The 11,205-nt window shown below is 54.6% G+C and overlaps 1 protein-coding gene across 1 annotated transcript; it reads left to right on the forward strand.

Annotated features, from left to right (window-relative positions):
* Window positions 1-201: 201 nt before the first annotated feature.
* GRHPR (glyoxylate and hydroxypyruvate reductase) lies at window positions 202-10,675 on the forward strand. The gene is made up of 9 exons (XM_036888522.2): window positions 202-345; window positions 2,022-2,152; window positions 2,991-3,063; window positions 3,591-3,707; window positions 4,957-5,045; window positions 6,152-6,256; window positions 7,004-7,139; window positions 8,453-8,583; window positions 10,349-10,675. Exons 1-9 carry the CDS (start codon window positions 263-265, stop codon window positions 10,468-10,470), a joined length of 987 nt encoding a protein of 328 aa, XP_036744417.1. The 5' UTR covers window positions 202-262; the 3' UTR covers window positions 10,471-10,675.
* Window positions 10,676-11,205: the final 530 nt, after the last annotated feature.

Consider the following 11,205-nt stretch of genomic DNA (forward strand, 5'->3'; position numbering starts at 1 on the left):
GGCTTGATGACACACAACTGAACAAGGCGCACACTCGGGGCCCCATAGCTACTCCCCACACAAAGGAACCGTCACGCCACTCCCTGAACACGCACAGGTCCCGCACTGCTGCAACTCCGCGCGCCCGCGGTGAGGCCCACCCGCGCCCCGCCCACAGCCCCGGGCACGGCGCGCCTCCGGCCCCGCCCCCGAGGCCCCGCCCCCCGCCGCGTCCTGCTTCCGGCCGCCCTCTCCGGGTCGGAGTCCGGCGGCTGCAGGGCGGATGAGACCAGTGCGACTCATGAAGGTGTTCGTTACCCGTAGGATCCCCCCCGAGGGCAGGGCCGCGCTTGCCCGGGCCGCAGAGTAAGAGCCCTGCGTCCCCGCGCCGCTCGGCGCGCCGAGTACCCCCAACCCCGGGCGCGGGCCGAGGTTGGTTTCGGGAGAAAGGGCTGCGGAGCCCCGGGCCCTCCCCGGGGTCTTGGGCACCCTTGCACACAGGGTGACTGAGTGTCCCCAGGCGCGCCTTTGGGGGCACCCGCGCCTGCTCCTGGGCTGGCTGCGGGCGGCTTCCAGAGGCCCTAGTTATTTTTGGTGGGCAGGACAGGGCGGGGGGAGAGCCGGGATCCTGCCCTTGGGCCCGGGCTGGTTTCCACCCTCTGCCTGGATGGGACGGTCTGGAAGTTTTTGGAAGCTTAGAGTTCTCTGGGGTCCAGCATTCTCCAGGCCTATTGCAGTGACGCTGGGACCCTAAACTGTTCAGGCCCTTGCAGAGCGGGTGAGGGAAATGGGCTGGAGACTTCCCAGTCGTTGGCCTGGGAAGAGGGACCGCGATGACGCAAGGGCCAGGTTGTTAATCCTTGACCCTCCGAGGTCACTTTTGGCAGGGTCAGGGACCCTGGCAGTCACAGGCCTGGCCTTTTGGACAAACGGCAGGAGCTTTTGTGACCCTTACTAAATTAAATCCTGCATTCTAGCCTTGCCAGGTGCTTCAAACATATATACTCTTGTAATTCTTGCAACATTGTGAAATTGGTACCGTATTAACCATTTTACAAATGAGAAAATTGAGACAGTTTGAGTACCTTGCCCAAAGTCTCACAGCTGTGTGTGGCAGAGCTGGGGTTTGAACTAAGCACTGCCTTATACAGATCTGCACTGCCAATGTCAGGCTGGGAGAAGGTGGAACCCAGCCTCAGAAATCTGTGCTAGGGGAAAATGAGATTTATTTACATCATTCAATGCAACAAAACCTTTTCTGAGGGCCTGTTTTTTCCCAAGCATTGAGGGGAATGTGAGTGAAGGCAGAAATAAGTGTATTAAGCTCAGGCTGCTTTAGGGCTGTGTGCCACCCTGTGCCTGGGGCTAGGTCAGTGAGGTGCTGCCGCTGAGCATTCTGAAAGGTGCCAGCAGTGGTCCTGTGTCTTGCCATACATGTTGGCAGCACTGATCTAAATGGCAGGGGCTGGGTGGCTGGGCGGCTCCGGTGGAAAGGTGTCCAGTGCCCACAGGCTGCCACAGAAGTGCACCTCCAAGCGCCCCTCCCGGTCCTTCCTTTTGATCCTGTCCTTCCTGACTGAGTACAGATAGGATAGTTTTCCATTTCGTGGACTCATAGGACGGGACATGCATCCGGGCATGGAGCAGGAACTGCCCCCAGCCCCCAGTTGGCCTTGCCGACAGGTGGCCTCCTAGGGCCAGGGAGCTGGCTGCCTGTGGGCCTCCTGTGAGGGTGGAAGATGGCTTCATTGCATTGAGCTGACAGCTGCCCCCATGACTTTCTTCTTTCATTTTAGGCTTGTCAGCTCTTGGTGAGCTGTGCTCTGTGACAGCCCTTAACCTTTCAGCCACCCCCTCAGGACAGTTCTGAGGCTGCCCAGGCATGGCCCTGATTCCCCTCAGCCCACCCCAGGCAGCCTGAGGCCAGAGCAAGTAGAAGGCACTGTTTCCCACTCTGAGAGGGGTGTGGGGGTTTGGCTGGGGGTTCTCTGAGGGCGTCTGTGGGGCTCCCCTGCTTCTGAGTGGCCTTCTTTTGTCTTCAGCTGTGAGGTGGAGGACTGGGATTCAGACGAGCCCATCCCTGACAAGGAGCTGGAGCGAGGTGTGGCTGGGGCCCACGGCCTGCTTTGCCTCCTGTCTGACCGCATAGATAAGAGGCTCCTGGACGCTGCAGGTGTGTGCCCTGGGCAGATCTGGGGAGGATTCCGGGTGTGTCTCGGCCCTGTGCTGCTACTGGCTGCTGGAGCAGATCTGCAGTGACTTTTCTCAGTTCTGAGGGCATTCGCTGCAGTAGAGAGGGAGCAGTTTTGTGTAGGTCCATATGACTGTGAACCCCTGATGGGAGGCCCTAGGAGGGTAAAGACGATGGCATGAAGGCAGCCATGTGTGTGGGGAGCACCCCAGGCCCTGGGCCCTCTGTGCAGCCTTGCCACAGCCTTGTTTTATGACCTGGGGCAAGGCCCTGCCTCTTGTGGACTCATCAGTAGCATGTTGGAGGGCCTGCTTCAGTTCGGGGCCTAGCACCAGAAGCACCAGCGGGCACCCAGGGTATGTCAGCACCACCCCAGCCCTGAGCCAGGGTAAACATCACACTGAGAGGTTGTTTTAAGGAAACGTTCAGACTTAAGAGGCTGCTGGATTGGGGAAGTGGGGGGGGGGGTGTTCATGCATCAGTGCTGAGCCACCCCCTGCCCCAACCTGGCCCTGGAACCTTCTGGTGCCCTGCCTGGTAGGAAAGGTATGGGATGGTTATTCCCCAGTTGCCTTCTCAGCAGATGCCTCTCAGAGATGTCCGTAGGAGGGCCCCAGGTATGGTCAAAGGAGACCAGAGACCTTAGTGGGTGGACAGCCTAGTTTGGAACAGGATAGTTCTGGATTTTAATTGAGAAACAGATGTGAGACTTTCCTCTTAGTCTATGAAAATAATAAACAATGTCCCTGTGACGGTCCCTGTTGTTGTGGCTTTGAGTACCATGGGAAAAGATGCAAACAATGCTTTTTCTGCACAACAGGAGCCAATCTCAAAGTAATCAGCACACTGTCCGTGGGTGTTGACCACTTGGCTTTGGATGAAATCAAGAAACGGTAAATGCAGCTTGGCCTGTGGAAGAGAGCCTGGAGTGAGGGGCAACTACCAGGGGGGAAAAGAGTAGCTGAGTATTTGTTTTTATTTCCTATCCTTTGACCTTTCAGTGAGAATGTGAGGTGGCTGATGATAAAATCTGTCTACTAGTGCACAGCTCAGTTAAAATAAGCCTGAGAAGTCAGAAGCAGTGGGTAGCATCTGTGCCAGTAGTACCTTTCACATTCATTCTCTTTTTTGATCCTCACAACAACCCCTTGAAGGAGAAAGGCAAGTATTATATTCCTCTTTAGATGAGGAAATTCAGAAAGGTCAAGTAGTTACTTGCCCCGCTTTGGACCCTGATCTTCTATCTTCATATCCTTCCCAAGTGGGAGATCATTGAAACAGGAATGAGGGTTGGCCGTTCCCGAGTGCCCATTCACTCAGCTTCCTAGCAGGCCGCACAAGGAGGGAGCAGTCAGCGTCCTGGAAATGTCCTTGCAGTAGAACTTAGTGAAGGTGTTACCACCAGATGTTTGGTTCATAGTGGGATTCGCGTGGGCTACACCCCAGATGTCCTGACAGATGCCACAGCAGAACTCGCTGTCTCCCTGCTGCTCACCACCTCTCGCCGGTTGCCAGAGGCCATCGCGGAAGTGAAGAAGTGAGTGAATCCCTAGCAGGGAAGTCAGCTCTGTTGAGCAGCTGGTTCCTGAGCACCCAGGTCGCCCTGGTCTGGATCTGATCCCTGTCCCTGGGTGTGCCTGAACTAGTGAGGGAGAGACAGACTCAGCCAAAATGTTCTACTTTACAAGGTAGAGCTGAAATAAATGGGCATGAAGGGGAAAAGTGATACAAGGATAAGGGAGGGACAAAGAAATTCTGCCTAGCTGGTGAAGAGGTGGGAGAGGAGTGCGGGCCAGGGAAGGCTTCACAGGAGCAGCAGCAGGCGGGTGTCCTCTTGAGCGCTTGGACGTCCATCACCCTCACTTTTTGGATGTAGAAATCCAAAAAGCTCTGAAAACCGAAGGTTGCTTCATAAGTCTTTGGGTAGCAAAAACTGAGCAGAAATAACAGACTATTTGTAGTTTTTGTTTCTTTTACTCCGTGTAACTGTTCATACGTTTTGCTGCCAATATGTCTGTGTATTTGTACAGGGTACCGTCCCAGATGCTGCTAAGAGTGTTATGTACAATACAGCGTTTGCTCCATACCACCTTGCTAATCGGAGAATTTTAAAAGTGTGGCTTGAGGGTTTCAGATGAGGGATTTAGGTCTGTGTATCCAGAGTTGGGGCAGGCATTCCAGGGCAGGACTGGCCTCTGCAAAGGCTGGGAGGCATGCAAATGCAGGTCTTCAGAATGTGGACAAGGAGCAAGGGCCGAGGCTAGACAGCAGCATGGGGCTGAATGTCCTGCTCACCCTCCTGTCTGGGGAGTTGGCATCGTCACTGGAGGTGGCTCAGGTTGGGGCTCTGTTCCCCTGCCTGCCCAGGACAACAGGGGTGGGCCAGTGGCTTTGCCTTTCACTGCGTTTCTGGGGTGCTGAGAATAGTGGTTTTGGCATTGCGAATCCGGGCTCGCAGCCTGCTGCTCCCAACTCTGCCCTGGCTGTATGACCTCAGGCAGGTCACCCTTTCTGTTCTCAGTTTATCTGCAAAATGGGATAAGACCTTCGAAGGCCCCTTCCTGCCCTTGGATTCTGTGTCCCCACTGGCTTTAAAGGAGGTCATTCCTGCTGCTTACCTGCAGTGCTGAGCAGCTGTAACTCATGCCATTCCCCATCCTTTGACTGGAGGGCTGGGTCAACCCCTGGACCACAGCCCCTTTCTGGGGTTGCTGGGTCTGTGAGTTTGCAATGGACCCTCATTGCCTGAGGCAGAGCCTCTCACCCACCCCTCTCCCTGCCCACAGTGGCGGCTGGACCTCATGGAAGCCCCTGTGGATGTGTGGCTATGGACTCACACAGAGCACCGTTGGCATCATTGGCCTGGGGCGTATAGGTAAGGCTCCTGTCTGCCCACTTGCCTACCCCAGCTTTCATGGCCTGGTTTCCATCTCTGGCACCACGTGTCTGGACCCTGATAATCCTCCTTTGGAAGGGCTGCCATAACTGTGTGTCATCAGTGCCTTTTGCACACAGTTAGGGTATCTCTAACGTGAAGACACAACTTCAGAAAACACAGCACCGAAAAAAAAAAAAGTCAGGAGCTCCTTTAGAAGTCACTAGGTGACAGAAGCAAGTCATAAGAGCCAGGATTCTTTGTGATTACTGCTCCGTACAGAAGAGGTGAAGGTGACTGGCTGGGTTGGGGCCTGCAGGAGGGGTTTACTGTAGGAGAGCCCAAGGGCTTCTGGGCCTGGGTTCTGGAAGACATTTGACCGAAAGACCCGAACTCAGGAACTAGAGGAACCTGTGATTCTGCAGATGGGCAGAGCTATTTTTCTCCTAGTAGCTCCTGTTTGGAGAAGTCTGGTGTAAAGGCTTGTGCTCACTGGGCAGCTGTCTGTGGTTCTCTGGTATCCTGCTTGGTGCAGAGGTAGGACTGAGGATGGAGACTGGATTATCTGTCTGGCCAGCTAGCACCCCTGCCTCTCACACTGGACAGCTGCTCACACCAGCTTTGGGGCTTGTTCTGCATCTGAAACCCAAGTGCTCAAGCCTGTCTCAGCAGCACATGTGAAAAGGTCTTACAGATTTAGGGCAAGTTGGCAGTTTGGCAATGCCACCAGGAAGTCAAATGAGGTTTGGGGCTGCATTAACAGAAGCAGAGGGGACTGCTTCACAGACCTCTCCTGGGATGCCAGGCCCAGTTCTCACCCCTCGAGGTGGCCAGGACCATGTGAGGCCAGCATAAGCTTCTCACAGCCGCAGGAGCTGCAGTGCTGCCTGCAGGTTTTCTGAAGGGCTGTCACAGCAAGGGCTTCTTCCCTGAGGGCAGTGTGGCTGGGCTGGGGCTGGCTGCACTGGGGCACGACCAGTTCATGTCGGGACTGTGCTGACGAAAGGGTCTGCCCCAGGAGGGGCTCCCTGTCCCTGGAGCTGCTGGGTGCTGCCCCTCCCCCCTCAGGTTGAGAACAAGCTGTGACCCTGACTCCTTGTCTCCAGGCCAAGCCATTGCTCGGCGCCTGAAACCATTCGGAGTACATAGATTTCTATATACAGGGCGCCAACCCAGGCCTCAGGAAGCAGCAGAATTCCAGGCAGCATTTGGTAAGTAAAGCCCTTATTCCCACAGGAACCCCACCGTGCTCGGAGGGTCTCTGTTTTCTGTAATGGCAGCATTTGTGGGCAGAATGCAGGAGCTCTGGGGGTGTCTGGGGTCTGCTGTGTCCCTGAGCTGTTACCTAATCTCCCAGCCCCTGGACACAGGCCCCCTCAGGGAGCACAGGGATTTACCAAGCCATGCGGTGAGTTTACTCCAGGGCTCCCGTCTCTGAAAATCCCTTGTCACCACTGCCCATGTATGGACAGGGCAGCAGGGATGGTGACAGACATAAGGAATTGCTGAGAGCTTTACTCTCAGTTTCCTTAAACTGGTGAGCTCTGCCCCCTACCCCACCCTGTTCCCAGGTGGATCCAGTGCCCTGGCAGTGTGCTCAGCCTTGTGAGCAGAGGGCAGGTGGATTCCAGCCATTCCTCACTTGCTTGGTGCATTGGGCCCTGAAAGTGGTGAAGCCCAGAGTGGGTGTGACCTTCAGCAAGCTCCTCCTCTCATTGGCCTCAGTGTCCCGATCTGTTAGACCAGGGGGCTGGATGAATGATATACACCAGGGTCCCACAAGTGGCTGCTGACTTTGTAGTTATCCAAGTCGTCCAGGTAGAAACAAAACCTTCAGGAAGCATCTTAGAGGTTTCCATTATGGGAGGGGGAGGAGGAGGAGGGAACGGTCTTGTCTCCTACCCTCTTGCTGTGCCTGCCATGGGCTCAGCATCTGATGGAACCCTGCCCTCCCCCAGTGTCTGCCCCCCAGCTGGCCGCCGAGTCTGATTTCGTCATTGTGGCCTGCTCCTTAACACCTGCAACCAAGGGGCTCTGCAACAAGGGCTTTTTCCAGCAGATGAAGAAAACAGCTGTGTTTGTCAACATCAGCAGGTAGCCCAGGCTCACCTACCTTCCCTAGGTCACTGGGCAAGTTTAGAGAGGGGGCTGTGCCTGCTGCTGTGATCTGAGGTTTTTCTTCCCCATGGTTGTTTCTGAAACCTCACACTGAGCTTGCCACTTTCCATAAACCCAGAAATACAGTAAAGGCATGAGACAGCATCCCAGACTGGGAAGAGCTATCGGAGCAGGGCATGGCTGTCTGGATCCCAGCAGTACCCTGAGCCTCGCTTGGGCCGGGCACATAGTAGTGGTGGGTCTGGGAGTGAGTTACCAGGTAGCTTTGGGCAGTCCTGTCCCTCTATTCCACAGAGTGTTGGACTTAGTGACCTTACCAGCCCTTCAGAGGCCAGCCTGCCATTGTGCTGAGCCTGGGTGTGTCTGTGTGTCAGTGACAGCTTGAATCTTCATGTTCTTAGGAAGACACCCAAAACCCAGGTGTCCTGGTTCATCTAACTGTCCTCAGGGAGCCTTCAAACCAGTGTGCATATTATGGGGGCAGACCTTCCCTGTCTGCCACTCCAACCCCTTCCTGATTTAAGCTGGTGTCCTTTGAACCAGCATAAATCAGCTTGGGAGCAAACAGAGGTGAGGGAAGGGATTGGATGAGGTCACCCCGAGGGCTCTCCACCCTGGAGGCCTCTGTAATTACTAATGTTCAGCTACAGAGGTGACTCTGAGGTGGAGTGAACATGTGGGAACACAGGGCACACGCTGATGGTCTCCGTGTGCTGAGCACCCACACGACCCAGTACTACATGGCGTGCTGCAGTACTGCTTAGGCACGAGTGTTCCCAGTGCACAAGGTAAAGTCTCCAGCAAATCACTTCTCACTTCAGTGACCTTCAGTCGTGGGAAGGCAGGCTGCTCACCCGGACTTGGTGAGGTGTGTCCTGTGCCCCATTAGGCAGATGCCAGGTGGCGTGCTGCAGTGGGTCTCAGCGGGTGGTCTGGGGAACAGCCAGATCAGAAACACCTGGACAGGACCCCACACAAATTGAGGCTTCTGCACCCTGTTCGTGCAGTGGGGCGTCAGGAAGTGTTCGTCCTCAGCACCCCTCAGAGCTCAGCAGTATTCTCCCTGTCTTACAGGGGGAGAACCCGAGGCACAGTTTGAGACACTTCCCAGGGTCATGCAGCTGAAGTACTGGGCTGGGGCTCTCTGACCGTAAGACCTAGTGTAGGAAAGCACACTGCAAGCTTACTGCTGTGGAGTCAGTGGGGAAGTTCACGCTCGGTTGTTCTGCCCTAAGGGAGGCTGGGTGGAGGAAGCTTTGAGGCACCCACATCGTCGCTGTCATCCCCAGGGGAGACGTGGTGGACCAGGAGGACCTGTACCAGGCCTTGGCCAGTGGTCAGATTGCCGCTGCCGGACTGGATGTGACAACCCCAGAACCACTGCCTGCAAGCCACCCTCTCCTGACCCTGAAGAACTGTGGTAAGAGCTGCGCTTTTCCAGCACCAAGTCCCATAGCACCTCCACAGGTAGAAGTGGTCTGGGGGTGCCAGGTACCGAACACAAAGGGACACACCAGGGACCACCCATGTTTATGCTCTTAGTGACATTGGTAGTGATTCTGAGAATGCTCACTAGGTCTATGTCCCTAGAGGAGCGAATGTAGTTTCAGGGAGTTGATTTGTTTAAAAAGAGGGGGTTGAGTGCCTGTCTCATAGCCATTGCTAGTCATGGGTGAAACCTATTACTATAAATTGCCATTATCAGTTTAAGTGTGGGAAATTAAAAGTGTAATTACAATACCAGTATTTGTAACTTGTGCCAGTTAATAAGCTATTGTCTCATGGCTCTGAATCCACCCGTGCCTGTTTTGCTTTGTGATGCTGGGGCTGGGACTCTGCACCTCCCACTTCTGGGCCCTGTCAGTGTGGATGCCGGAGGCAGCAGGACCTGGCCCTGCCTTCTTCCTGTCTGTCCGTGTCTGAGTGGCACACAGCTTCTTTCCTGGACTGGCTGGTGAATCTGGCTTGCAGCTTCCCAGCACTTGGTTACCCACTGTGTCCCCTCGGAGATGCAAGCCACAGCGCCAGAGGGGCCCATCCTCAGTCTCCTAAGGCTCAGCGATCCCACCCTTTTCCCCGTCCCCCCAGCCCTAGGGAGGTGGATGCTTCCCGCAGTCTGTCTCTGTGATACTCAATTCAGTGGTTCTCAAATTCCTGTGTTCATCAGTCACCTGGAGGGACTGGCCCCCAGAGGCTTCTGCTTCAGTAGGTCTGGGTGGGACCTGAGAATGTGCACGTCTAACCTGTGCCCACATGCTGCTACTGGGCCTGGGAGCATATGAGAAGCGTTCTCTTTCTTAGCCTTCTCAGTTAACCTGGTTAACTTTATACCTAGTTAATAGCTACATTAAGTTCTCTCTGTTGAAGTAGCTGGTGTGGTTTGTCTCCAGACTAATACATAACTGTGAGAGGAAGGGCTTAGGTTGTCTGAACCAGCCCTTGTCCTTTACTTACCTTCTGGAACGGGAACCCGGAGGTCCTTGGCTGCTTTCCCCACAGTGAATGCTCCCATTTTTGTAGCCCTTAGAAACTCTACTGTCCCCACCCCCAACACCAGGTTGGAACGAACACTGGCTGTGATGTCCAGGTTGTTGCCCACAGCTGAGAAAACTGTCCCGTCCCCCCAGGTCTGGGGGTTCAGCTCAGTGCTCTGGGTACTGCCTTTGAAAGGCGTGCTCTGGGTACTGCCTTTGAAAGGCATTCTCTGAGGACAGGTGACCTCACTTGCTCTGCAGTGGAGCCAGGAGCTGTGCTGTCCAGCAGTTCATCGTGTAGTTATTTCCATAGATCAGAAGCTCTGGGGCCTCACTTTCAAGGGTGCAGGGTGCGGATGATCAGGGTTGAAACGCCTAAGCTATAATGGCACCTAGTTTCACAGTCTGATGTCAGAAGCGCTGGGTCTAGATCGGCTCTGAGACCCCTTCCAGCCTGTACATTCTCAGATTTTGGATGTGGATCTCATCACCCTTGCTCAGGGTTTCAGTAGCACGGAGTCCCAGTACTTTGTTACCTGCCCCTCAGCCCCGGGGAAGTATAGTAATTAGTGACAGTAAAAGGGAAGGTAACTCAATGAATATTGAGGCAGGTTCTCTTTGTTCCTCTTACTGGCAACTACTAGCCATGAAGATGGTCCACTTTAAGTCTCCCGAACCACACTTCTTACCTCCCTCTCCTCTCCTTTCTAGTGATCTTGCCCCACATTGGCAGTGCCACCCATGGAACCCGAAACACCATGTCCCTGTTAGCAGCTAACAACTTGCTGGCGGGCCTGAGAGGGGAGCCGATGCCCAGTGAATTCAAGCTGTAGCCAGACAGCAGATGTGGAGGGCCAGGCAGCAACCAGCGCCCCTGGACTCTGTCGGATGCACCCTGGATTGACAGAAGCTGGGCAGGAAGGCCGATCTATGCTGATATTATGGAAGAAGGCTGGTGCTGATAGATAGTTGCCACTCTGTGGTTGGAAACATCTGAGCCAAAAACATATAATTCCAATAAATAATTCTCTCGCAGACTGTCTGGGCCTGTAACTGGGAGACATTCATGAGCAGAGCATCTGCTTACCTTTTCTAAATCAGGGCACCTAGCGGCGACCTGCAGGCTCTGCTCTCCCGCCAGTCTTCACTGCCTTGCATTTCATTACTAGAACCTGGCCAAGCTACCTCACTCCTCCGCTGGTAAGATTCCTGCACTTGTCCCTCACTAAGGACAGGACACCCATAGCCCAGTGGTGACCATGCCACCTGAGTCTGCTACCTGGACCATCAGGCAAATAAGATACACAGGGCGAAGAAAACTAGGTAAAGTCATACTACTATTATTTTTTTGGTCAAGAATAGTTGAAGATAGGTGGTTTTCTTCATTTTTATTTTAAAATTAGTTTCAACACCTTCACACTTTGCACCCTTGTCCACCTCCTCCTCCACCCCCACCCCCTGGCAGATGCTGTCTAATTACCACCTCACTCCCTCCTTCCCTAGGCCAGGCCAGCATCGCCAATGCTCCTGCTGCCGGGATCAGGTTCCAGCTCTCCCACAGCCAAGCC

Source organism: Manis pentadactyla, chromosome 3, assembly GCF_030020395.1.
Source record: "Manis pentadactyla isolate mManPen7 chromosome 3, mManPen7.hap1, whole genome shotgun sequence".
Lineage (NCBI taxonomy): Eukaryota > Metazoa > Chordata > Mammalia > Pholidota > Manidae > Manis > Manis pentadactyla.

Bases quoted from the DNA above. Each gene is read 5' to 3' on its own strand.
- GRHPR (XM_036888522.2), top strand. From the start codon at position 263: ATGAGACCAGTGCGACTCATGAAGGTGTTCGTTACCCGTAGGATCCCC. The intron at 3,064-3,590 runs GTAAATGCAGCT...TTTGGTTCATAG, and splicing joins TTGGATGAAATCAAGAAACG to TGGGATTCGCGTGGGCTACA. The intron at 5,046-6,151 runs GTAAGGCTCCTG...CCTTGTCTCCAG, and splicing joins CATTGGCCTGGGGCGTATAG to GCCAAGCCATTGCTCGGCGC.